Source organism: Dicentrarchus labrax, unplaced genomic scaffold (genome assembly GCF_905237075.1).
Source record: "Dicentrarchus labrax unplaced genomic scaffold, dlabrax2021, whole genome shotgun sequence".
In the NCBI taxonomy this organism is placed as follows: Eukaryota; Metazoa; Chordata; class Actinopteri; family Moronidae; genus Dicentrarchus; species Dicentrarchus labrax.
Window position 1 is genome coordinate 11,851,700 of NW_026136718.1, and position 27,643 is coordinate 11,879,342.

General features: G+C 41.1%; 1 protein-coding gene across 11 annotated transcripts in view; it reads left to right on the top strand.

Moving 5' to 3' along the window:
• Positions 1-27,643, top strand: part of ptprsa (protein tyrosine phosphatase receptor type Sa) — a 234,709-nt gene that overhangs the window by 80,441 nt on the left and 126,625 nt on the right. For all 11 annotated transcript variants that reach the window (XM_051377403.1, XM_051377406.1, XM_051377407.1 and 8 more), the window contains one exon: positions 16,616-16,842. In XM_051377403.1, the coding sequence (XP_051233363.1) occupies positions 16,746-16,842 (97 nt within the window). In that variant the 5' untranslated portion in view covers positions 16,616-16,745. The remainder of the gene's footprint in view (positions 1-16,615; positions 16,843-27,643) is intronic.

The following is a 27,643-nucleotide window of genomic DNA, read 5'->3' on the forward strand; positions in this document are numbered from 1 at the left end:
TGAAACTAGAAACATAAACACCCATTTTCATGTATTTTGTCATTTTGGCACTCTCCAGAGAATGAGATAATAGTGTAATAACAATGACAAACATCATCACCATAATCATTATAATCTTGGAAGAAGACATGATCACTGTTTTTTTTTTCCGTCTGCCCCTTCTTGTCAGTATTCTGCTCTCACTTCTACACTCATTTTCTCTTCCTTATTCCTTGATTGTACTCCAGGATGGATATGGACAGCTCCAGACTTGAACCCATACATACATATATACATACAACAGGGGGTATGCACATGCAGTGTGTTCAGCACAAAGAAAATATGATTCGACCTGATAGCAAGAAGAGCTCCTTTGTTATATTTGGCTGAACAACATGAAAAAGTAAAAAAAAACCAAATCAAAACAGCGAATGCGACCACAGAGCAAGACTATGGATGGGGAATATATTACAGTGCACCAAACACAATTCACACGTTCACAGATTTTGGGCCGCATGCAGATGTGTGCACAGGGATCTGCCCGGACCGTTGTGGATTACGCCACCAACGCAGTGCCACAGCCATGCAGACCCAGAGAAATTAATTGGCCTTTACCCTTTTTATCTCTCACTCTGGCACTCTCTGGGAAACAGACTTAAGTAAAAATGTATTTAAATTCTCAATAATATTAGTTCATGTATTTTTTTATTAGATTACACAAATTCCTTTGTAAAGCCATTTCAGAAAAAAAAACAAATCTCTCTCTAGATCTATATTTATCTGTATGTATATATACTTCTATATATCTATATCTGTATGTACATCTCCATTATCTTATTGTCAAATGTGTTAATATGTTGAGATGTTACTTTTAGCTTTATTGCACCATTCTGCTGCTTACAAATTATGCTTTAGTGAACCAGGAATGATCCACGGTCGTAAACGTACACAAGTGTGCTGTGAGCCCATGGGTTTTGGGCTTTGTCTTGTTGATGCTGCAGCCGCTGATTTTATGTCATTGTGTCTAATTTACCTCAGAGGCTTCCCTGCTATCATGCCAGCAAACACAGGGCTGAAATGAGGGATGAAAGGGTAATAGAATACTGATTAATTTTATAGTACCTGTTAAGCTGCTGTGTGTGTGTGTGTGTGTGTGTGTGTGTGTGTGTGTGTGTGTGTGTGTGTGTGTGTGTGTGTGTGTGTGTGTGTGTGTGTGTGTGTGTGTGTGTGTGTGTGTGTGTGTGTGTGCAGGGGTTAAGTGGATAGGTAGTTCAGGCACATTGCATAACCCAGAGAATGTACACGTGCGTGTGTGTGTGTGGGGGTATTCAAATTACTGCACATGATAGTAAAAGCCAGGCTCATGCACACTTACACACAGACATAAACACATGCAGACAACACACACTCACATACACACCTAGTCTCTAGAGAAGACAGAGGAGGGGTAGGTTGACCAGATGGAGCAGCCTGCTTCTTGCTGAGCGAGCTTGACGACAGCCGAACAGCTTGAGGTGTACCGGAGTGGCAGGCCACAAACACACACACACAGTCACATATCAAACACACGTATACTGTACATACAAATACACTGACACACTGCCTCACACACACTGCCTTAGACTTGTCACACAGAGACAGAGTCACACACGGACACACTAGCACATGCATACTCATTTAGACATACTCAGTCAGAACAAACACACTCAAACTGAAGTATACACACAATACACACTCCATAACACATTCTATCAGACAAGGCCTTAAATCAGTCCCTATTTATGTATAATCAAGAGCTATAGTGTCACTGGTAGTAATGGCTTATTGGCCCGCTCTCTGTCTAGCCAAGTGCCTAAAAACGTATTGTTCCATGATAGCTACTTCCTTCAATCTCTCACTCTCCCTCTCTTCATTTTCACCTCTTCTCCCTCCTTCCCTCCTGTCTCCCTCCAGTCTCCCTCCATTCCTCCCTCGCTACAAATCGTGACTCTTCAGTCTGCCTATTCCCTTAGCTGTGATTAGTGGCTTTGGATTCCAGCCTGCATGCATTTCAAGGCCCGGAGGCTTTGGAAAAACCAGCCATCTTTTCCAATCCAATAAAGAACGGCGAGTGAGGGTGATCCAAATGTGCGAAGCGAGCAAGCGAACGAGTTGTACACAACTCTTATGGTGAATAAAGAAAACAAAAAGAAACATAAAAAGCAAGGGAAAAAAAAACGGGCCTCCTGGTTGATTGAAAGCCAGCGCTTTGCCTGGTGCCAAGAAGATGAGCAGCTTGGTGGTACGGCAGCCTGGCATGGACGTCATCTTTTTATGCTTCTTTTCAATTCTTGTTCACTCTGTCACTGTTTTCCCATGATTAATTGCCCTGGTGTTTGTGTCGCTGGAACCCTTTAATATTTCCAGACTGTATTTTTACATCTACCTCCCTGATGTTTTGGTTAAGTGTTGTTGATAAGACTTCAGCTGCAAGTTAGCACTGTGTTCCATCTCACCAAATCTTCCATCATGTACTTCAGAAGCCTGCGATTGTGAGTGTTTTCATTCCGTCTCTTACACAACACTGCATCAACTGATTTTACTGTGTTCTTGACCCTGATGGCAGGAGCGGAGGGTGTGTTAAACAAGTTCAAGCTCATTTTTCTACATAGAATTTGATCACAAGCATGTTTTGAAAGACTGAACAGATGAAGAAGGAAACTGTCTGGGTCTAACTAATCAGTAAAATGCAGAACAAAATGATGTTTACTGTGGTTAACAGGAAGATAAGAGCCTGCTAAACTGATTCATTTTCTTTCTTCTTGTTGTCTAACGCTAACTATCTTATCCATGGTCATTTGGTGCTTGAACTAGGATTTAAGTAGGACCTAGAAATTGACTAGCTGTAACATTGAACTGTACATTTAAATGTATAGGTCAATTTGAAGAAAAAAACACATTTGTTTGAGTATTCTCCAAATCCAGGTGAGCCTGCTGCCTCTTGTCAGGCTGAATTAGTAGAAAAGTAAAAGGAAGAAAGACAGGAGGAGACGGGAAGATTAATGTCACTAATTATAAAAGAGTAGTGTCACTAACTATAAAAGTACAATACAATTCCACACTTTCTGCATAAAACTGCTGTGAAGGAGGATTCTTTGCCAGTGATGGTGATCCCTTGGCAAAGACTCACCATGGAAAATGGCCGTTTGTATTTACCTCCTGATAGCTTCTCAAGGGAAATTCACAAGATAACATCGTAAACTTAGAAGATCTGCCCCCCCCCCCCAAAGAAAGAAAACAACAACCTAAGAACATAATGGGTGACACTGTTGGCCAAAACCAAGAGAAGAAGTCTAGGTCAAAACCCTATCAGACAACTCTAGACAATCTCCCTCAAGACCTGACATGAAACTAAGACCAAGCTTGAGCCTTGTCATGGATTGTAAAAACATGGTAATCCATAAGTGGATTACAATAGTAAAACATCTCTAGTGTATGTTAGGGGCTTCTTCCATCCCCTGCAGCATCGTGAGCCAACATTCTGTCGGTTGTATCTGGTTGGTGTAGTGTAAATCACTGAAACTGAAAGGTTTCTGGTTAAAACCTGGATAGTCTGTTTGAGCCGCAAGCTCCTGATTCAAGGACTGCAGGAATTACAGTACCCACCATCACTGCCAAAGTGCTCTTGAGCTAAGTGCTCGATGCCCAAACTGCTGCATGAAGCACTGAGTCTGCAGTGTGAGCTCTCTCAAGACTCCCTTTGTCACAGTCTCTCTCTAACTGTCTCTGAGTATTCATTGTTCTTCAGGTCACTGTGGCTGGCACTGGCTCCACAGCTTTGTCTGGGACCAATATGATACATTCATCTGTCTCCATTAAGTCTATAACCCCCCATCTCAGACCCCACCACCTCCAACCCATCCCTTCCACGGCTTCTTCATCAGCCTGTCAGACTCATCTGTCGATCAGACTCATCCGCTCTGGATGCGGTTTCGCCTGGTGTCTGTATGTGTGTGTGTGAGTGAGATTGTGTTTAAAGGAGCAGGGGTGTGGTCTCCCCTCTCACTCATGTGATTATGTACGTAAACAAGTGCTTTCTCTCTTTCTTTTGTCTCCCTTACTCTTTTTTGACATCTCCAGCCACTCCCACTCTACATGCAGTATTTGTACATACAATATGAGCATGATAACGTGTACACATGTATGTGTTTGTGGCTCCCTGATTAGGTAAACATGTCACATTCCTTTTAAGTTATAGCAGGGGAGTAGAGCTATCTCTCCCTTTCTCTCTCTCTCTCTCTCTCTCTCTCTCTCTTTCGTTCCTTCTCTTGCCCTCACTCCATGCAGTGTGGCACACAACAATACACACAGCATGGGTAAATGACAAACACACAGAGAAAATGAAAGACAGCGAGACAGAGAGAAAGGGGTCTTGTTTATGCATTAGTTGCAGGACTTAAAAGCCCCCCCACCCACTCTACCACCACTTAAAATCAGCGTGGGTACTGCAGGCAGAAAAACAAACAAACCCCCTAGCCCCCACCCACCCCATCACTACTGGGGTGTTGCTGTTTTGAATACTGCAGAATAAATTTATCTTTTGTGTTCTGTAGTCTCCTAAAAATATGCCTTTTATATGCATACCATAGCATGAGTGTGACTCATACACACACGTAAGGTTAAAAAAACCTCACGTACATGCACAGAGTTAAATTAGGCAGGGATGGATGGCTATAGCTAACGGTACCCTGCTGTGAAAGAATGCATGGTGTAAAAAAGAAAAAAGAGGATTTAAAGAGGTTTACCAGCTGTCCGACCTCTCACCTTTGACCTCAACATCTCCCCACTCCACCACCCTCCTCAACTCCCATCGCTCCCTCTGAAATTCATTCTCAAGTCAACGGCACATAAAGTGACCCCTGCTATTGTGCGCGTTTAAAAGGATGCTGATGGTGGTGGAGGGTCATTGGTTGGAGTGAAAGGGTCAGAGGTGGGGTGCTCAAAGGAGTGCTGAATTTGTAGACACACTGAAGGGAATGTGTGAGAGACAAGCACTGAGCACACATCTGAGAGGCCGTGCCTGTGTGGCCACTGTATGCGCCCTGTTCTTATTTACTAAATGTCTGAGTGAGCGGGTTTCCTGGAAGCTCAATTGCGTTATCATCACCGCCTTTTCTCCTGGCTTTTGCCAACGTGCATGTCCATCGTCCACAATAACCTTTTGTCTACCCCACAAACAAACTCTTTATTCTGTTGGGGTGGGAGGAAAGTAAGGCAGTTCACAACACTGGCTTTGTGTTTCTGTAATTTATTGTGGAGGAATACATTAATATGGAACATGCTAGATTATTACCTCCCACTGAACACCACTCTCCCCCCCCGTACAGCATCTGCCAACCGCTGGCTAAATGCTCAACAGGTCACATGAGGCGGTTTGAGCCTCAGTGTTTGGCCAAAGGACACAGGACTTTTCATACTCAGCTGTCTGATGGTTATCTAGAAACTCTGAGGGGATTTTTGCTGGAAATTTCCTGGGCTTCCAAAAATACGCTAACTGAAACTGTCTGGATATGTTACTCTTCTTTTTGTCTATTATTTCACTTCACAATTAATTTATAATCAAGATGTTTGAATTTTTAGTAATGTATCATGGCAATCCACTGTGTACTGACCCGACTGTCCATGGCAACCTGCTTTTTCTTTTTAGCATGGTGAAGATTTCACTACTAGCAGATTGTGATTATAATTATGTTTTAGGTGTTTAAATGCAATGCAGGTGCAAAATTTTGATTCTCCCCTAAGGTTTTGCTTATATCCAACATATGATTGTTGTTGTTTGATCTCTGCTTTTCTTATTTTGTTGATTGTCTGGTTTGCTGTAGCGCACCATACTGGAAAGCAGGGATTTGGTCCTGAGTCAAAGTGTCACATTTGCTGCTGTCTGTTCTTCTGGTATTTTTTAAAGGCTGTAAAAAACAGTTGTCTTTCCCAGGCAGTAATGCTGGTGGTGGGACTGTGATGGGTGGACTGACAGGCAGAAAGGCAGAGTGTGGGTCAACCTCGCCATCTGTCTCGGCTCTTTACAATGCTGTGTGATTGACAGGGGTACAGACACTCCCCTAACCTCCAGCCCAAACAGGATCTAACCACAGCCTTCTGCACACACAGTTGCACAACACTAATTGCTACGCTAGCATGTTTATCTTCTTTCTTGTACATTGAACCATATAATCAGTTCCAGTCACTTTAATCAAGCATGATGAAAATGCAGCAATTTAATGTAATTTTGAAAATTAGTGCAGAGAGACATACTAACTAAAGTATTATGTGTAAGCAACTTAATCCTGAGTGGCAGCAATGGGGATACCTTTTTACCTGTATCAAGTTAATTAGATGTCTTGTGTATGTCTGTTGCAGTACGTGCTGGCTTGAATGTGGTGGGAATTTTACATTTCTGGTGGAGATCAATCATTTTTATGTTCGTTCTGTTTGTAAATGATCAGATAATGGCACAAACAAGGGCAATGTAAAATCCGCCTTCCTAATAACACATGGAAAAAATTTAATCTTGGAAATGCTGGCTACCACAGTAAGGTTTCTGAATACTACTTACAGAGCTGATGGGCTCTGGCCCAGTTTTAGAAGCAAATTACCAGGATTAACTCCATTTTCAATTAATTCCATGATAAAAGAAGCCTGAAAAAAAGATGACCACCCTTGATGAAGAGAGAGTTTGTTATCAACAGAGCCAATAGAGTTTGCCCTTATGTGTCCAAGTGTGTGTTCATATATCAGTCTTTGTATGTGAATGCAAGTTTTTGTGTGGCTCCCTCTCTTTCCCCCTCTTGCGAAATAGAGGATTAATCAGAAAGCTGCTGGGACAAAAGGAGCCTTAGATATGAACCCTGAAAAAGCAGCCTTGCTTCAGCAAAGGTTGCAGCCTCATATTATATTTATCTCAATGATCACTGTCAAAGCAGGTGAGAATTACATTTTAAAATCTGATTTTGAAAAGACACAAAATGGACCTAATTCATTGGACAGGGCTGGATGAGGGCTCTGTTTTCTTTTTATAAATTGAAAATGAATTTTTGAAAAAAAAAAAAAATTGAAAAGACTTTCACTCTTACTGAGATGATGGTACTTATTGAAGCTTAGCATGTAAGTTATCCATCATTAACTCTAACCTCGAGAGCAACGGCCTTACTATCAGACCCACAAATAGTATATGACCATTCCCTATAGTTGCACAGCAGAAGAACTTTTCAGTTATTCCACATTTTATTTCTGGCATTTGCAACAGTGTTTGACCTCCATCGTAATAACCAGAAAAAGAAGCAGTCTTGGTCATGCCCCTGATGGCTCTGTGGTAAAATATTATTTTTAGTGCAAACACTATACTTCAATGAACTCTTGAATGACGTTACATCCCTATTTAGCACAAAGTATTTCCTTATATTTGCATGATAGGTGTTATTACACTGAGCTCTCTTGTACTTTTGTTTCAGAAAAAGTCACACTTGATTTCTGTATAAAAGATTTATCACTGAAATTTTAACTTTTTAAAGCAAAGGTCCAAAGATAGCTCCAGTTTCACTCAGTTGTAAATTTTGTTAACATGCCAGCAGTCATTTTGTTATGTAGGTGTCAGTTTTTCAAATGGTATGTATCTCATTTTGGAAATGAAACTTCTCAAACCACACAGCAAATGTTGCACGGTGTGTCCTGCCAATTACACAGAGGAGTTTTGGAGACATTTTCTAAACACCCTGGTCTGCCAGTCTATCCCTCCTCTGCCTCCTCCTCGATCACTTAGAATAATCTCATTTCCCGCCCATCCGCATCCCATTTCTGGGATGAATATGAAGCGTTCTTCCCCAACTGTCCCTGCTGCCCTTCAAAAACTTCTTTCCCCCCTCCTGTGGCATATTTTAAAGGACGTTTAAGCCTCTGGCCAGTTGGTGTGATGCTTGTCTGACTCTTTTGGCAAAGGGCCAAAAACTAGCGTCACCCCTCCTTTTCCCAGTTCTTCAAATCACCACAGTCTCTCTTACACGCACACACACACACACACACACACACACACACACACACACACACACACACGTGTCCCTTCATTGTCAAGGACTGTCTCACACAGCCCCAACACCCCCCCCCCCCCCCGTCTCACTTCCCTTCTTCACACTACTGTGACCTGTACTGTGTCCTATAATTAGATACCTCCCCTATATAATATGTAGCGGCCCTTCCCAGACTCTATCACAGACAGTGCCACCTGTAACCTTTGGCTTTTATGATCCTTGGCAGCCAGTGCGACAGACTGGGAGAGGCAGAAAATAAAAACAAGTGTTCCTCTTTGTGTGTGTGTGTGTGTGTGTGTGTGTGTGTGTGTGTCTGGTGTGTGTGGATTTCATCTGCCAACTTGTGGCGTCACAGTATGGCGAGGTTACACAGGAGACAGATAGTGTGTCACCCCTTAGTGGTAAACAAAATGGCTGTGCAATAAAGTCCGCATTTAGGAGGTCAGCTTGCCACCCAAGCTTCCTAGCTGCCAATCCGTTCACCCCTGCTGCACGACCCTGATGCTTGCCGCTGTGCACTCAACCTCAACCAAGGTGGATTTCAGCTAAAAGCCTCACAGCCCTGGGTGTTTATTGGAAGGACAGTGCAGCCTCATAATGTTCAGAGTAAACCCATTTCCTGCCGATCGAACTGAGGGCAACACCTGGAGAAAAACAAAAGGTTGAAGATTCACTGGGCTTGTGGTAATTTGGTCTCAAATCTTTTTGTAAACCTTCCAGTCCCATTTGGAAGTAGTCAGACACAACAGTCCATCATTTTTCCAAAAAGCTATGAAGGCAGCCTGAACATTGATCAGACACAATCACAACACACTGAAGAGTCTGAGCTTTAAAAAGAATCATTTTTAGTATTGGGCTGACTCGTAACTTTAAGAGTGAACCTTAAAATTGTATACTTTCATGCCAACAATCATTTCACTAGAAAAGTTGGCTTTTTTTTTAAGTTAAAAAACAGAACTTTACATGATTTTCAGCAGTTCATTGCAGCAAAATATCCTTTAGAAGGCAAACAGGAGATCAGAAGGCTCATAAAACCCCAGAGAAAGGTTATGGTTCTCCCAGGGGGACAGCAGATGGCCGACACAAGGTGTCTCTGAGGTGTCAAGCGCCATTTCTAGGCCTGGGAGGTTGGGAACAGTTGAGGGCAAAGGCTCATGGGAAAGCTACTCCAAGGAGAGGTTGCCAGGGCAGGGCATTCTGCAATCTCTTAATGAGGTCATGGCGGTGCAGTTCTCCCTACCTAGACATAACAGAAAATATATTTCACATATAATATTCTGTTGAGTTTATTCTGTAGATACAGTAACTATATCAGTAATATCAGTTGAGGTTGTATTCAGGGTTGCACGGTATCGTGTTGCATTTTGTTGTCCCTGGGCACTTCTGCATCATCCAAAGTTAGATGTGAGTCACATGTACTGGAGACTGCTCTAATTGCCCATAATTGGGAATATATGTGTCTCTGCAAAATTGTGCTTAATGTTTCTTGAACATTCTTTACTTTACTTAAGTAAGAGAATGATTACACCCTTTCCTCTGGCTCTGATTTATGTACTTAGTATATCAAGCATGCAGAGTCACAGTAATAGTAGTCACGTTTGTTGTCAGAACTATTTGGCTGTGATCTTTGCTCACCTCACTGCCTGTTGCATGATAATGTTGATTCTACTGTTGTATTTAATGTAAGTCAAAGTTAAATGCTTAAAATGTTACAGACAATACCTTTTTTTTTACACACGTATGAATTAGTTTTCCTTGCGCAATCTTATTTCCCTCCACTGGATGGGTGATGACAGGTGCGCCCTGTTTCAAATTCTTCTGACACGGATCTCGCAGGATGGAGTGGATGGAAAGAGTGAAGCTGGGAGGTAGATACACACTGGGGCATTTACATAATAGTCCTGCAGTTCCATGCAAATTCATGTGATTCCCTACCAAACATCTGCAATGCAAGCATAGTTTAGTATGCATGAGTTCGAGGGGGGAAGAGGAGGATGGAGAGGAAGTGAGAGAGAGGAGGGGAGGGGGTTTGATAGAGAAAAAGAAAACAGAGATGGAGGATTTGAAGGACGCCTAGTTTGATCAGGGGATATATTTAGAAGCCAAATACACCTTCCTTCTCACACACACACTCGCTCTATTATACGGCCCACATGCCACATATATAGCTGGTTGGGTTTTCCCTTTTTTTTGTCATGGTAGATTTTGACTTAAGATGTAGCCAATATTCTGATGCGAAAAGCCAGAAAGGTGCAGTGAGTGAGTGTGTGTGTGTGTGTGTGTGTGTGTGTGTGTGAGAGAGAGAGAGAGAGAGAGAGAGAGAGAGAGAGAGAGAGAGAGAGAGAGAGAGAGAGAGAGAGAGAGAGAGAGAGAGAGAGAGAGAAAACCTTTCCAATGACACATGGAATCAATACTGTTAGGATTTCAGCATGGTGAAAAACAGATGGTTGCTATAGACTTGCTTTATAGCTGAGGTTGAGGTGTGTATGTGTGTGAGTGTGGGTATATCTCTGACAAACAAATACACACATGCAGAATCAAATAAATTATATGGGTATACATAAAGGAGTCCACACTAAATTATTACACACTTATATACCAGACGCACACTTAAAATAACAACAAAAAACCCCAGGGGAAAATAAAATCAGCTATGCACGTATGAAATACAAATCAGTACAAATATAAAGCACTTTATCTACATATTTATGTTCACATAAATACATATACATGTCTTATCCATGTTTAAATACATGCTAATTAATATATGCACATAACACACGGACAATATTGTTCACAGAGGCCCAGATACACATACACATACAAATAACACATATATATATACACACACACACACCGTTACACTGAATGGACCTGCATCATACATTGTTGTGGTGTTGGTATTCTGTATGAATCAGTGAAGCACAGTAAACTGGTTGAGGTAAAAGCTTGTAACTCGGGGCTGACGCATAAAAACTTCATCTAAAGTGAAAGACTGCAGAGGGAGAGACAGCGGCTGAAGGCTGAACATAAACAGCAGCAGAGTTTAGAGAGGGCCATGAAAAAGGCAGTATCCGCTGAAATTTTTCATCCAACAGAAAAAAAGCACAAATTGACACTGGCTTATCTTCATGACAATCAGCTACTGCATTCTTTTTTTCTTTTAACTAAAAAAAAAATGATGATTAAGACGTGAAATCCATCTCCTTTACCTAATGCCATTTATGTGAGTATTTCACTCAAAATTACAATCAATCAAGAGAGCATGAAATAGCCACGGCTACACAAAATGTGACAAAGTCCGCCAAGTTTCCAAATCAACCCTATGATGAAAGATATATAACAATATATTCAGAAAAGTACATGCCATTACACAGCGTGCAGGCAATAACTACTGTTGTGGAGTTTTGGAAACATCAGTCATAACTCATGTACATCTGGCTACCTTTAGCGGCTAACATTATGCGAGCCATTTTTATTAACCAAAACAACATTATATCACTTGTCACAAATACAAATTTTGAGAGCCATGGAGGCCTACTTAGTCATCTGCTGTTTCAAGACCCCCCATTTCAAGGGTCGTGTTCAGGTTTCCCCCTTTTTTACACAGCTACAGACAGACGTCAGCTAGCAACTCTCAGCTAGCAGTTAGCCAAAGCCATCAACCAGCTGTTGGCGCTGTTGGGTCAAAGACCAATATAAGTGGTGTTAACATGAATAAGTACGCAGTCTACACCTGAGTTAGTTTAACCTAACTGTGTTTATTTGTAGTAAAGAATATAATACAGATTTTTTTTTGTGTTTATTTAACATTAGTTAGTAACATTAGCTAATGTAGCATTAGCTGCTTAATAGCAATGTTAGCCCCTTAGAAGATATCTTTTTTTTACTGGAATATTATGCTCTGGTATATCTAACATTATATCAGACATTTTCTATTAGAATTTTTGGCTTTGACTAGAAATGCCACAAGCTGGTCAAACGGTAGCCTATTCTCAGTTTTCTGACACCTTTGCCTTCTCTTGGATAGACACATTCACATTCACAGTTCAAAATAACCAAAGTGGCCCTGATATAAGTGGTATTAATGCCATTTTGGAGTAGCCTATTTAAAATACTTCAATCGGGCTTTTGTTGTAGATATTAAGCAAGAACATTGATGCTATATCATTAGTGACCTTGTTGCAAATAATGCCCCCATTTGAGGAAAGTTAACCTTTATAGGCCTCAGCTCATTTCGTTCATTGGAATTTTCTAACAAAGAAAACCATTGCATTTCCAGTGACATTTAGAGATTTTTCTATGCCACTTTGCCACATCCTCCTTATAGTTCCTGCAGGCTAGAGAGGACAATACCCATCTCTGGAGAATGAACAGCATCCATACCAGGCTGCAGCAGGGAGTCAATGTAAACAGGACCTGTCAGAGTCCTGGAGCCAAAAATTAGATGTTGCTACACACGCTCCAGAAACCAAACAATGCATGAAAAATGTACTCCTGTGGAAAGTCCAACTTTTTTGGGACTACACAAACCCCTGCAAATATTATTCTTTTTGAAGTTTCTGACATCAAACACTCAGTTTTGATCTTCAAGCCCAACCAAACGGAGGTCTTATTTAAGTGTGTGTGTGTGTGTGTGTGTGAGAGAGAGATGAGCTTACTGTTCACCTCATAAAAGAGATTATTAATGTGGTCCCTCGGGTGATACGTAGTTTTCTCCTCGCAAATACAACTTCACGTCTTTACAGTGTGTGTGTGTGTGTGTGTGTGTGTGGGAAGGACTGTTTGTAACAGTACAGTCTGTATTAGTAGATGGAAATAGCTTGGTGTCTTGAAGTCACTGGTCTCTTCTCAAGAAATTCATGTAGCCTATATACTTATCTGCACCTTCATCCACTTTGTAGGATTTGCTCCTTCATTTTTTATTTCTCCTGGCCCATTGTGGCATGTGTGTAAGTGTGCATGTACGCACAGTTTCATATCTACTGGTCCTGCACTCATTTCATGCTTATGGCGCAAATTCCCATCTCCCCTTCCCTTCACTCCCTTTCTTAGTCTCAGTAATCAAATGCATTAGTATCAATATTGCATGGGGAAATGAGCTGAATTTAAAGCTTGACCATGTCAAAGTGAGAGTCCCTGATAGCCAGTGACTGCCACCACTCAGTGGAAATTGTGCCGCCATTTTGGCTGTAATTACAGAAGCCTGGCTACTGGTTAATATCTGGAGTGATATTACAAAAGTTTCAAAATATATTAATTCCCCATCAGTGGGAATAACCTGTAATGAATGGCCTTTGTCAAAGTAAGGTTGTCAGTTTGAAACAAAAAAACCAAACACTTATTTCATTGTATTTCATGGTATGCAAGTGTAATAATCACTAAATATTGCAAATAAACCTGATTTCTGTTAGACATTAGTGAGTATTTGCGCTCACCCTGGTTGAATTCAGATCTGCAAATCATGAGCATTAGCAGCCTCCTCTGCTCACAGCCTATAATGTGGAAGTAGCTGAGGTAATGGTGAAGGTTTATCAATCGATTGGCTTCTCTGCTAACATTGCCTGAATGCTAAATACTCTCCCATTTCTAGGGGGGAAGTGATGAATGCTTTTAGCAAGAGTTGACAGGTTTTTTCCCATGGAGGTGCTAATAACACGAGAAACACGTTGTGCTTTCCATATCATGTCTTCCCTTTGAGCGAAGGACAACTTTTGCAACTTGTTGGCGTCTCTGTTTAGAACTGAATTTGTTGTTGAGGTTAAATCTGCTTTGGTGTGGGTTTAGCTTTCCCAATCCCTCTGGGATTGCTAAGGAATATGTGTAGGCATACATGTATCTTTTCTTTCTAAACATCACTATCTATTCTCTATCTTGTATTTACCTTTGAAGAAAGACGATAGCATTGAGCTGCATAGACAGTGACTGTGGTTTAACTGGAGCCCACACATGGCCTTAGGCTATGTTTGGTGAAGCGTTCAACAACAATAGGTGTTGTAATTGTGTTGTGAAGTGCGTATAGCAACCAAAGGTGGAGATAGAAAGCCATGCTCTAAGGGGAGGGTCATAAATCATAACCTAGGTATCTTGTGAACATACTGTAGATGGAGTAAGTCCCTGCAGGCATGGTAAGATTCCCTCTACCTACACCAATGTTTACAGTCAGAACAATAGGGGCATCATTCAGAAGTCCCCTAGACAATTTGATACTCCCCTATTCTCTCTATTCATGTTTTTGTATTTCCCTCAGTTCTCATTAATGACATCACCTGCGCTCCAGGCCAAGAAAGAAAAACAAGCAAGGACGCGCATGTTGGTCGTGTGTGTGTATAGTATTGTGTTGAAAGATGAACTGAGCTTCTGAAAGACAGCCACTCCTTTCTGGCATGGCGTCACCACAAAAGACCTATTGTTGATCTCTCTTTTTGTGTTTTATAAGTGTGTGTGTCAGATGTTCTTGAATTTCTCTGTTCAAATTACATGAAAAAAAGAGTGTGTGTTACAGGCCAGAAGCTTTATACTGTATGTATATGTTTGTGTCATATATAGGTTTTGTTTGTGTCTGTTTCATCAAGGCAGTTGAAGAAGCTGGCACGGGAGCTGTGAAGGGTGGGGCACTTGTATATGCCTGCTGTCTGAGGTGCTTAGTTACACTGCACTTAGCTGTGGTTTTCTGCCTCTCACAAGGCCACAGTCACAAGCGCAGCCCTGTGAAACAGCTGCATATATATTAACTTTTCAACCCCTCTGACAATTTAGCAGCTTGATGTGGTTGTTAATGAGTATTTTTTAAAATAAGGTGATTTCCTTTTTTTCCTTTTTTCTTTTTTTTTTCTTCAAATATTTGATTGTACTAAGGTGGTGTAAGCCGTTGTAGTCAATGACAGTGGGTTAATGAATGTCGGCGCCATTTCTACTCCAGATAATATGATTATGTGAAAGGTTTTATGTAAGCAAGGTAGTTATATTATTAAAGCTATATATCATTAATCTGTGTATTCTGGCCATATATATCCCTCCATACATTTTATATAGTCACTTTATTTTCGTGATCTCATTTCAATAATAGAGATTAGAATGGTGAGTCAGTTATGCTATTTTTTGTAGATTCAGTTCACATTTCAGCTACTGACACTACTCAAAAGCAGCGTGCTGTGAGTTAGCAGGTATGGTTTTATGAAGTGGTCAGGGACAGTTTGAAAGTAGCTGTTTCATGGATCAAAACCATAAACCTGTGATCACAGAACATTATCTTTAACCTCTAGGTTACCCGGACAAAAAGTTGCTTTGGGGCATCCACAATAAACTGCACACTGTCGCCACAGTTTGTGCTATATAGTACCCTGTTAACCACCCAGTGTGCAGGTAATTAATCTCACTTCTAAAGAGTCGCCCTCACCCCTCATGTAGGCTCAGCAGAGTAGCAGAGCTGGGATGAGTTCAGTGTCTTGCACAAGGACACTAAAGCAGAGCAGATGCTTGCCTGACACAGGGGCTTGAAGCTGGGCTGTCTTGTGATCTTGATCCTCTGAGAACGGACAGTTTTGTGTTTACAGCTTAATTGTAGAGACGGACACTGCTTTCTGTTGAAGTGTCCCTGAGCAAGACCTTGCACCTTTATTAAACCTTACCTTAGCTCGTGTTCGATAAGGGTGTTAGCTGAACAACATGCATGTCAGAAAAAAAGAAATTGACAAACTCATTACATTCATGTCATGGATCTCTCTCACTCTCTCTTCTTTGTCTCTTTATTCAAGTCTTCTTAATTAAAGAGTATGTATAACCACTTGGTGGTGGCTCTGTGCTACACCAGACATATCAATGAGAAAAATTGGGTGCGTGTTCGTCTGTGTGTGTGTGTGTGTGTGTGTGTGTGTGTGTGTGTGTGTGTGTGTGTGTGTGTGTGTGTGTGTGTGTGGTAGGAGGCTCTGTGTAGCTTGGGGGATTAATGGCAATTTGACTAAAACAAAGAGATGGTGCCTGGAATATCATTGGGTGCCTGTGTAATTACAAGGCAATGAGATAAGCAAATAACGACAAGATCAGGCGATTAGGAAAGGGAAAAAAAAGAAAAAAAACGGTGACTCCCCTGCTAATTAAGGGATGTGAGAAGACAGTGGTTGTGAGATGGAGAGGTTACAGGGTTTGAGGTGTGTGACACTTTGCTTCCAGTACTGTCACCGAAACACAATAACTTCCTTCCATTTATGTGTCAGCAGAGCGGCCTAGTGTGCTTATCAGAAGTCTTGTCCTATCCATGTGAGCAGGACCATCACCTGTTCACTGCAAGTGACTGGCTACAAGGGTCCTGTCAAATGCTTGAAAGTAATAGATGTAGTTTAAAACCATTTTACTTTGGTAGTAGTTAGTAGTCATTTACTCACTCCTGATATCTATCGGGTGTTATGTTGTTAGTTGTAGAAAATGTATTGTATCTGTGCTGTGATCCCAAATGGAAATGTTTGGAACTATGATTTTGGATCTGTGTGTGTGCAAAACAGTATGAATGTCAACAAACCTTCTTGGCATAAATAAAGTTCATAACAAAAAATTTCTTTATTCCTGCCTTTTTGCAGAGTGCCAAGCCGTCCTGCGTGAAGACCCCAACCTTCCCTGCGCAGTCGGGGCCTCGGCTCTCCAGCCAGGTCAAAGATCAGTCCCACCCCACCCCTCCCTGCCCCTCCCCCTTTCCCTACTGGAGCCAAGATGGCCACCAGCGGTGCCCCTCGCCTCTCCTTGCCACTCCTGCTGCCTGTCACCACTCTGCTGCTATCGTTGCTGCTCACCGGCTCCCACGCCTTATGTAAGTATCGAGACACTCACTAACATGCTACTACTGATAACTTCTCAGCTTTCCTATGAAGTGCTCTTTAGAGGTTCATTACTGAATTCTGATACCCAGGTTAGAAACCGGGAATATTGTAGAAAGGTGGAAGATGGCATCAACAGACAAAGCTTTGGTGAACATTTGCTGCCTTTCATAGAGATACGTCAGCTGCTTTTTACTACTGTCCTTTTCAGTTTGCTTTTGGTGAGTGTGTAAAGCAATATATTTCTGTCTCAAATTGTTGATCTTGGAAAGGCTTCCTTCTTCCTAAAACAGTGTTGTTTATTGACTGCCTCTGCCTCAGCCCAAAAAAAAATTAAAAATCACTTCAATTTCAAGAGCTAGGTTTGACCTATACGAAGTGGCATTCTCACATTTGCATTTGTTTGTATTGTACTTAAGATGAGTGAGAATGTAGGGCCTCAAAGACATGTACTAATAGCTGTTGATAGACACCTTCTGCGTTGAAAAGACTGAACATGTGACTTTTCAGATACCAGATTTTTCTGTAGTTTCCATCAGAAACCCAGACAATGTTAAATCATTGATATCTCTGAAATATTTACCAGTCAGACATGATGCTCGTTTGTATAAATTGTCCCAAATAAGTTCTTATGTTAGTAACGGAGGGACGTCAGTAGTCTCTTATCCAACCCTGTCAACTCCTGCTTAGGATTTGTTCTGCACCATTTCCCCGTTAAGATGGGCTTAGAGCAGCATTAAGGAGACAAAACAAAGAGGGAGGCTCTGCAGAGAAATAGAACAAGAGTGATGGCGAGGTGGGGAGGCTCCCCCTTGGGTTTCATTGTTTGTAATTCCTGTGTGTGTAAGTGTGTGTGTGTGTGGGTAAGTGTGTTGGTGAGTATATACAAAAATTATACATATGAGGAGGTGAATGTGTGTACGACTGTAGATCATTGTGAGCATGTGTGTTGGAGTGTGTCAATGACAAGGTAATGCTTGTGTGCAGGCATGTGTGTTAGCTGACTGTACCCACACTGCATACAACATGTAAATGATGTGTGTGCAAATTTGCTTTAGTGTTTTTGTCCATTGTATGTCTGTAAGGGAAGGCAGCGCTATGACATTGTCTCATTTTGATGTGGTCCAATCCTATCCTCCCCCTCCTCTCTGTCTGTGTCTCTCAGTACAATATTTGCTTTGTCAAAAAGTAACCAGTGAAAAATTAAGAAAAGGGATGGAGGGGATGATTAATTAGTGCTAGTTACATTTTCTTGATATAGCTCTCAAATCTTATATAATTTCCAAGAAAAAAATGCGTTTATGTTCCCTCCTATGTCTTTTCGCTCGCCTCAGTTTCTGACATTGAGTGAGTGTGTTCTCAGTGTTTCAAGATAACATGAGGAGGACTTGATTTTTCTCATGTTGCAACAGAGCTGTCTACTTTTGATTGCATGGTGGTTTGAGTGTCTGGTAGCATAATTTGAGTGTCTTGCAGCTCTGCTGGCTATAAAACATCTGAAATTGCACTCAGACAGATGTCAGACAGATGTCTTTGTTCTCTTCCTTTTTGCCTTTTTTCTTCCTCACTGATGGAAAGGCCACACACTCATTTTCAGAATGAGAGTAAAGCAGAGGTGTAAACGCTCCTCCTCAATAACATGTTGCATATTAAGACAGTTGGCCACTATGTTAGGACTTTTTCTCCTCCACTTGAACTTATTCACAGCGTCTGTTTGCTCCCTCTCCCCTCCTCTCTCCCTCTCTCTCTCTCTCTCTCTCTCTCTCTCTCTCTCTCTCTCTCTCTCGCTAACACACACACACACACACACACACAAATACACAAACAGCAGGGCACCCTCCCCATCTGTCAGTATTTGCCAGTTTTTGTCTGCTCTGTCTTTGGATATGATCGCTGTTTTTGTCAAGCTCTCTCACTCTGTCTTATTGTCTCTTGCTCATGTTCGCACTTTTTTTTTTGTTCTTATCCTCTCCCCTTTTGATCACACACACACACACACACACACCCATCACACGCACTTTCTCACTCTTCTTTCTCATCTCTTTCTGGGGCCGCACAGCGTTGCCCCACCATTATGTCTGAAAATATATGCACACACTCACACACTACCTTCTTTTGCTCCCTCTGATTGTCTTTCACACCCACATGAATAACCACACACACACTCACACATACACACACAGCCCAGTGGTGCAGTTGTCCAATCATAATCACTCCCACCTGGTCGACTGAGGGGATTGGGGGGGCACCAATCCCCACCTCGTATCAACACACTCACTCACACACACACTCACACACACACACACACACACACACACACACACACACACACACACACACACACACACTGGGTGCCACTCTTTTGCAAAAAAGGCCCAGCTGAAAGCATGATGTCATCCCTTCCTCTCACAACCCTCCCTCTCTCGCTCTCTTGCTCTCTCTCCCTGCCCTCCATTCTTTTCCATTTACACTCATAAATCACAGTGAGAAGGAGACATTTTTAATCAAAAGAGAAAGAACGATGGCTCAATAAACTCTGCCACCCCAACTGTAATAATGCATGACTGCCTGTTTGTGTGTGTCTATATTTGTCTGCATGTTTGCATGAAATTTGTATGCAGACGCACGTGTGTGTGTGTGTGTGTGTGTGTGTGTAAGTAAAGACTGCATTATTTTAATGTGTCACCTGATCGTTGTCAAAGGTGATTATAGCATATTGAGCGAGTAGATGTATATTTGTTGTGGCACAGCTATAAAACTAAATGGCAGTGTGGTGCATTTGCTTTATGAGAAAGACACAAAATGATTGTGTTACCATGTGATATTCATGTATTTTTTTCCAAGGTTCCATAAATAAAAAATAATTAAGCACATTTACAAATATGCAATGTATACACCTAATATACACAAACAAGATAATATTACATTTAATAATTAGCCAAGCCAACTAGATTTTCTCATACTCACACTGACAAATGGTTACAGTAACCATGACAGCTTGTTATCAACAATAACTAGAAAGCTAACACCATATGGGCGCATCCATGTTTTTGTGCTCCAATAATATTTACAGGCATATCCTTTTAATTTTTAAACCTTATCAGTTATCATCATTAACAAAATATCCGTTGTATGGAAAGTGGAAATCAACTATTTATAGAATGTATGCAAAATTGCAACCCAGGGTGCTTTTTAGTCATGATAACAGGGGAAAAGCATCAAAACAAAGACCCAACACCACTGAAAGCTTGTAAGTCTGAAATATATACACCAGGATGACAGCACTGCTTAATCAAACACAGCAGTCAAAAGGTGTGTTCATTTTTTTTACTTCAACCATGAAAAGGTTGTGTCTCTGACATTGTCAGGGAGGCTGATTAAAAATTTCCCAGTGAATATTGAAAGTGTAGGTAATTACTGAAGTTATTAGACGTGTGAATACCATCTTGTTATATTAGTTTTTTTGATTTATGAGCCACGAGGTGACATAGTTGCCATGGTGTTCACCGTTTCCTACGCACAAAAAAGTGGCCACACACACACACACACACACACACACACACACACACACACACACACACACACACACACACACACACACCCCGCAGGAATTGAGAGCTTTGGGGGTCCATAATAACTTAAACAAACGGCTCTGCAGCTATTAACAATTCTCATCATGAAGTCCTTTATGTTTTGTCATTCAAATCTTGTTTTAAAAGCCACATGGGGATAGGAAATTATTTCTTTTTAGTCGTGTTTTGTTGCTGTTTTTGGTTGTGTTTTGTTGCTGTCCTTTGGGAGTTGATAGAAATAGAAGAAGAAAAAGAAGAAGAAGAATTTCTGCTATATATGCTATATCTTATATAAAGGAAAATAAAGACATTTCCCTGATTATTTTCCTTAATGTCTGATGTTTCCATAGACCTAAGTTAGAAGTACATTTCTTCATTCAGGATATATTGCAGTTTCTTCACTTTTTAAGATAGTTAAGCAACTCTATCTTGCCGTATTTGTTTTAGGTATTTAGGTTTGTTATTTTGGACAGAGAGACAGGGTTATTTATCAGCATTTTTTTCTGGCCTTTCACCTCCTCCTCACTTCTTCCTTCTCCTTTCTTTCAGCCTTTAAGAGTGCTCAACAGCAGTCTTCTTGGCAAAGTACTCCTAATAGTAATTGGCCAGAACTCACAGTGATGGGGTGAGGGTGTTCAATTATTTATATTCCTTTGAAGCTGCCAATTCCAAAAAAAAAAATGAAGCCCCTTAGTGGAGCCGTTATTTTCTTGTTCTTGTTCCCTACATCTCAGTTTCTCAGTTTCTCTCGCCTCATCTCTCTCTATATTGCTGTCTGTCTTTCCGTCTTTCTCCCTCACTCCTTATCTTTTCCCGTCAAATTACGTTTGAGCCAACACTATCAAGTTATTTCTGTCAAATTCAATTTTATGTTCACCCTAGTGTTGCGTGTTTGGCTCCATGCTTTACTCTATACACTGTTTTTCTCTCAAATGAGAGGAAAACAAGTTAATTTTTAATTGAGTTAGAGGCATAAATCCCTGTCTCAAGTAGCCTGTTGGCGCTGTCTACATTCTGAAGGCTGTTTATAAGTTGAATTCTCCGAGCTGTACACTTACAAATGGCGGAGGGAAAGAATTTGATTTAGTGGTACAAGGAACAATCTTTCCTTCTTGAGTGTCCTTTTGGAGAGACTTAGACCCCCCAATTTTGCATTCACTATAAAGCTGACTGCATTCTACAATCAAAATTGAAATAGGTGTGTTCTTGCTTGCAATTTGGGTAATTTGGCACCACAGAGGCCAAAAACCAAAAAGTGGTCGCCACTCACGTGCTCACATGTGAGCTATGTTGTCAAAAAGCTTGCTTGCTTGCTGGACATATGCTAATGTTTGACATACTAGGCAGCTCGACAGTATTAATTAAAAAAAAATCTCTAGCCCTGTTGAAATGATTTACAATGTTAAGAGAACAAACAACCAATCAGCAGTGCTGTTTTAGCCCATACTATGGCTGATCATTACAGGTTATAGGACAACATACAGTACAGTGGATGTAAAACAGTGTGGCAGTAATATCAGTAAAAATCCAGTCAGTGTCATTTATTTTATGGAAGTGTACCTTTTTAAAGCACAGTATTGGTCAGAACAATGGATTCTATAACTGTCCTCCAAGCTTGCGGTCACAGCATAGGTGAATCTTATAGCTTTTCTTTGCCATCATCTCTCGTTCGCCGTCTCTTTTCAGTAACATGCTCCAGTCGTTTGAGAGATGTTATATGTACTCAGTTTGACAGAACAATACGAGTGATTGAAGTGTGTGAAAAGCGCTATCCCTGTCTTTTTTTTTTTCTTCCAGAAGAAAGGAATTGAACACAACCATGGTGGCTTTTAAAACTGCCTCCTTTTATGAACAAGTTTAGATCTTCAAAGGTTTTTGAATCCCCCCCAAACAAAGATATTCCTTGATGCCTGTTGGTCCAATAGTTTTTTCAAACCGTCTTTCTGAGACTGCACAGGTGGAGACTTGTTTTTGGCTTCACTTGCATTTTAATACAGAGAAAGATACAGTCAATGTTTTTCAGTCAATGTTTTATTTTCAATCGAGACATAGAAGATTGTTTTGTCTCCATTTTGTATATTCTCTTGTCCCTTGTTTTGATCAGACCTTTGGCAATTGGAGGTGTCCTCTTCATTTAATGAGCCAACAAGTGTCAATTTCCTCAAGTGAGTCTCTAAATGACACAAAATTGTTCCCATTTCACCTCCTCTGTGCGTGCTCTATGGCCATTTTGAAATCAGACACACACTTAAGCTTAATTCCCACCTTTCTCCCTGAGGAATTGAGCCTATTTATTTCAAATGAGTGGAAGGATACTGAGTATCAGACGCTTTTTTCCTTAGCCTTCAACAATGGTTTCAATGGGACCAATTTGTGCATATTACGAGTGTGCCACTCTTTTTAGAAAATGCAGCATCGCTGTGACAGCAGAGTGGTCGGGCAAAGTTTTTCACCTCTGGGTACTAACAAACCAGAACTTATTTTATACTGGGTTCCCACATCCTGCCACAAGTCCCTCATGGACTGCAAAGCCTGAGCCCTGCAAGTTTGTTTTGAGTTCAGTAGACATAGATGGCCCAGTGTATGATGCAATGGGGAAGGATTTATACAAAAACATCACATTTACTCATTGCATGTACTGCTGAGCCTTGATCTGTTTTCATAAAACAAGTGAATATATTTCCTAATGAGGTGACATAATTTCATTTCTTGGCAGTGTAAATCAATTTCCTTGAGGATTTTCTTGAAAGACTTGACAGTGCTTTTAAGTAAGGCTTTTCTTTCCACCTGTATCAAAATACTGTAATTTGTTCCTTGACAGTCCTACGAAAAAGTTGAATTGTACTCAAACGTGTAAAATTATCCTGCTTTTATAACAAATTGGTGTAAGGAGGATATGATTTTTGAGGTCACGAGATGGACAATTTTCTGCTGTGGGAAATGGCTTTACAGTCCAGGCTGCACAAACTGGCTTTGAGAATCATTACGTCCACAACTGCTTGTCACCCCAGCTGCCCCAAGAGCAAATCCCAATTAGCCTTTCTTCCTTATATTTTAATTGGAAAAGCAACTGTTTCATTAACCCTTACGCTTGCACAGCTAAGGTAAGGGTTACATAGGAATGGAGCCTGACCAAAACATGCCCTGTAGAATATGGCTAGAGCTGAGATTATTTTAGACAGTAATATTTTTATCCTGGCTAGCAGAGCATGTATGCATATTTTAAGCACAGTTTCAGACATTCACACCTCACCAGCACATTCATGGTACTACACAGTTTTCCCTTTGGGCGTCACTGTTATGAGATAAGTATACTGCTCAAGAGCACCTCGGCAACAGATGAAGAGGGAGAGAAAGTGCTTCTCCTTCAATTTTCTAATACAGATTGTTAGTTTAACAGATAATATAACAGATTCTACAGATCTGTACAGGTACTGCTAGGTTTCAGGGGATCTCACAGCAGACACCACATGTTGGCCGAATTACTTCAGGAAACGTTAGTCTGCTCTGCTGTTGAAGATTAATCTTCTAAGTTGGCTTATGTTGATGCCACCAAGTTGTCCATCTTTACTCCCAAACAGTTTTCCCATTAGAAATTGGCAACGGACTGGCAAACTTTTTTCTCCCTCCTTTCTCCTCTGGTTCAAGTTTTTGCAGCAGTCGGCTCTTTGGCAGTGATTGCGTGTGAAAACCTCCAGACAAGACAAAGCAAGACGGGTTTAGAGTTATAGCTTGGTTTCCATAGTGATGGCACTTGCCTAGTCAGCCTGTGAGAATTGGTCCTGATTGATGGGGCTTGGTTGTTTAGGCCTGGAGGTTGTGTGTATGTGTGTGTGTGTGTGTGTGTGAGTGAGTGAGTGAGTGAATGAGTGAGTGAGGGTGAGTAAGAGTACATGTGTCTGTTTGTTTGTTTTCTGTTGTGTTTGCTGTTTAATACATCCTCTTGATTGCACATTTTGCTGAATCAATCTATCTATCTGTGGGGGGGGTGCATGCGTGTCCATATAAAAGGTGGTATGGTTTTAAGTCAGGTCTTGGAATGACTGACAGACAGCTCTGGAAGCTTGGTGTCCTGCTGAGTCTTTTTGATAGCTGTTAGGCGGATACTCATAAGCTAGTAAATCTCTACACCTCAGAGGTCCATATGGCTGTAGTTCAGCGTCAGCAACATCTTACTGCTAGTCCACAGGAGTTGCTTTATTACCACCGAACAGTGACAACACCTTAGAAAGTTTAGAAATGCCTCAAAGCAAGCGATTTAAATCGGTAGAAAATGTTCAAAGTTCCAATTAGACTTATTGCAGCATGAAAAAGATGAAAGTAAATTGTGAAAATGTCCAGATGCCAAATTGCTCCGCTCTCTAGTCATTGGTTGTTTTTTCTCAAGCAGCGCGTGTGTGTATCATGTGTTGACTGTTTGGCTAATATGAAAATGAAGTTTAATCTCAGTCAGGATTAGCTTTAGTAAATCAACTTCTTTAAATCAGTAACATGCAGTCGTTCATATTGCTCTCATCCACTTAGTTAACATACCAAAAAAGACATAAGATTATATCTGCAAGCACATTCAGGCAGTAGAGTGTCTGTTGAGAGAAAGTGGCAGTGAGTGGGATAAAAATATGTGGAATAAGTTATACACTTTTAACTCGTTGCTCTCATCCAGAGCAACTACATCAACGACATCAATTTAAACAGTAGAAAACTGTTTAAAATTGATGTCATTCTCATCTGCATCCTCAACCTGATTACACCCTCTTCTCAGACTGCCTCACTACTAGCAGGAGAAAGTGGAACTAGTTTGCTTGCAGTAGTACCTCTAATAGTACCAAAAGGTCTGTATGTGCTGTGAAAGATACCTATTTGTAGCAAGATGGATAACAAGTGCCCTTTTCCCAATTCTCTGCCTTTCTCTGCAAATCACTGAATGGCCGTGCGTCATTTTGTCTCCCACTTTGCTAATTCAGTGGATAATGGCTCCTATTTATGACCCAGGAAGCTTTTCTCCATCAATTACTGTATTAGTCATAAAGCCAGTCCCCTCCCCTCCTCGTACACCCCCCCCAATATGAAGCGACAACAGTAAAGTACTGTAAATGGAGCCATCTCATATTCACATACCCACCTCCCACTCTCCACCACTTTATAATCACAGCGCTGGTGTATTCTGTCTTATCAGACCCAACAGAGGTAGCGGCCAGTAGCAGGTGGTTGCAGTATTAGCTAAACAAGCGTCTGTGTGCACAGTGTGAGGTATTTTTTTCCTCTTGCTAGCCAGTCATGTTTGCGTGGTTCTGTTCTATTCTCGGGGCCTTGTGAAGATAGCCGGGCCCCCATTGCTGGTTATTTTAGCACAGGGCATGTCCCCCTGCCAGGCAGATAAAGACGGGTCTTGTGTGCTTATCTGTGCAGTGCTGTACCTCAGTCTGTCTGAGGGAAGCTTTGGGAATAGAGAGAGACTTTGGTGGAAGGGACAAATGGCCACTGCGGGTGCAATGTCCTTTCAATGTCATCTCTGGTAACATAACACACACCGTTTGGTGGAGACTTTTATACAAGGTACCTTACAGCAAAAGAAGTGTATACATTTTTAGAATGGGTGGCGCCGGTGGGAGTCAAACCTCAAAAGCTCTGTGCTCTGGGTAACACCTATAAGGACACCGAAAGCAGAGGACATTTGAAAGTATATCTTATAATCATGAAAAATGGATAAATATAGAAGGATTTTCTACACTAAATCAGACTTACTATAAAAAACTGTAATGCCACGTTTACCCAGTAGACCTAAAGATGGGTGACTGTTAAAGATGCTAAACATTTAACTTTATTGCCAAAAAAGCATGGTTTTATTTGATACCTATTTTACAGCAACTAGATTGCTGTATGTCACAAAGTACCAAAGTAACCACATTTTTAGGACATTAGCACTATACGCCAATGGACAGGAATAAAAGGAGTACTTTTATCGAAGTTCATTTTGGGTGATTTTAGTAGGGACTCGGATATATCATGAATATGATATATTGGTGCTTAAAGATGCTGCTCATTGCAACATTAAAGAGACCTTTGATTCCCCACAAGTGCCATTATGTCCATAATGTAGATACTGAACCCAGTCAATGCATGAAGCACTGAGAATAAGCTTATCTGTTGATAATATTGTGTGGTCTATGCCATCACTTATTACTGGGAATTTTTTAAAGCAGTTTAAGCTCCGACACCACTCAACCTTTTCTACCCTGCAATTACTGGCTACGTGGCGAGGTTCAGATTTTGAAAAAAGAAAGGCTCAAAGTCAACGGTAACTGGCAGCAGAAGCCCAGAGGCGCACAGCCGAGGAAAATTGAAAAAAAGGTTAATTACGCTCATCAGAGTTCACACAATCACACACTGCATACCTGTTGTAATTGCACTATAGTAGACATTTGTGGGCCCACAGCCACAGTCTCTACCCTTTACCCAACCTGGGTTGATTGGAAGTTAAATAATGCAGATGCCATTCAGACAATACCCACCACCCAAATAGTCTCAAGAGAAAAAATAATCATAGACGGGGCTGAAGCTGAAACTATACCTATGACAGCAGTCACACATGAATGTGTCAAATGTGGGCTGAATATGCATTTTGGTGAACATCGTCATAGGCAGGTCTCTTATATGAAAGGGATCTCTCTTACACAACCTGTTACTGTCTCTCCTTTAGCAGACCAGCTTCTCAGTTTCTAGCATTGCCCCTGCTTTTGTCCAGCTGGAAATGCTTCCCCACAACTTGGTTGGCGGTTATGTTAGACATTCTCAACTGTATTTTGCTTTACCGTCTTTTCCCCAGACGTGGAGGTTTTCTGCATTTTCAGAAGAATCTAAATCTAAATATTGTCATTCTGAATATGCACAGAGACTTGCCTACTCTTCTTCTCATGGTTATTCAGTGTTGCTCTAGACAAGAATGTCCGCGTAGACTTACAAAAATCCGCCTTGTATTGCTCACTCTGTATGTGATCAGTGCACAGTGTGCAGTGTCATAAATATCTGTTGAACATATGGTAGAGAGATAACAGGACGTCATATATAGTCCAAGGGGACAGTGCATTACACACAACAGACAGGATATCAGTTTACAGCCATAATCTTGAAAATGCAGGTGAGAATCCTCTACTACAAGGAAATGGTTGTTGTGCCGTGAAACTTGATATGCCATGAAAATGCCTCTTATCTATTGAATATA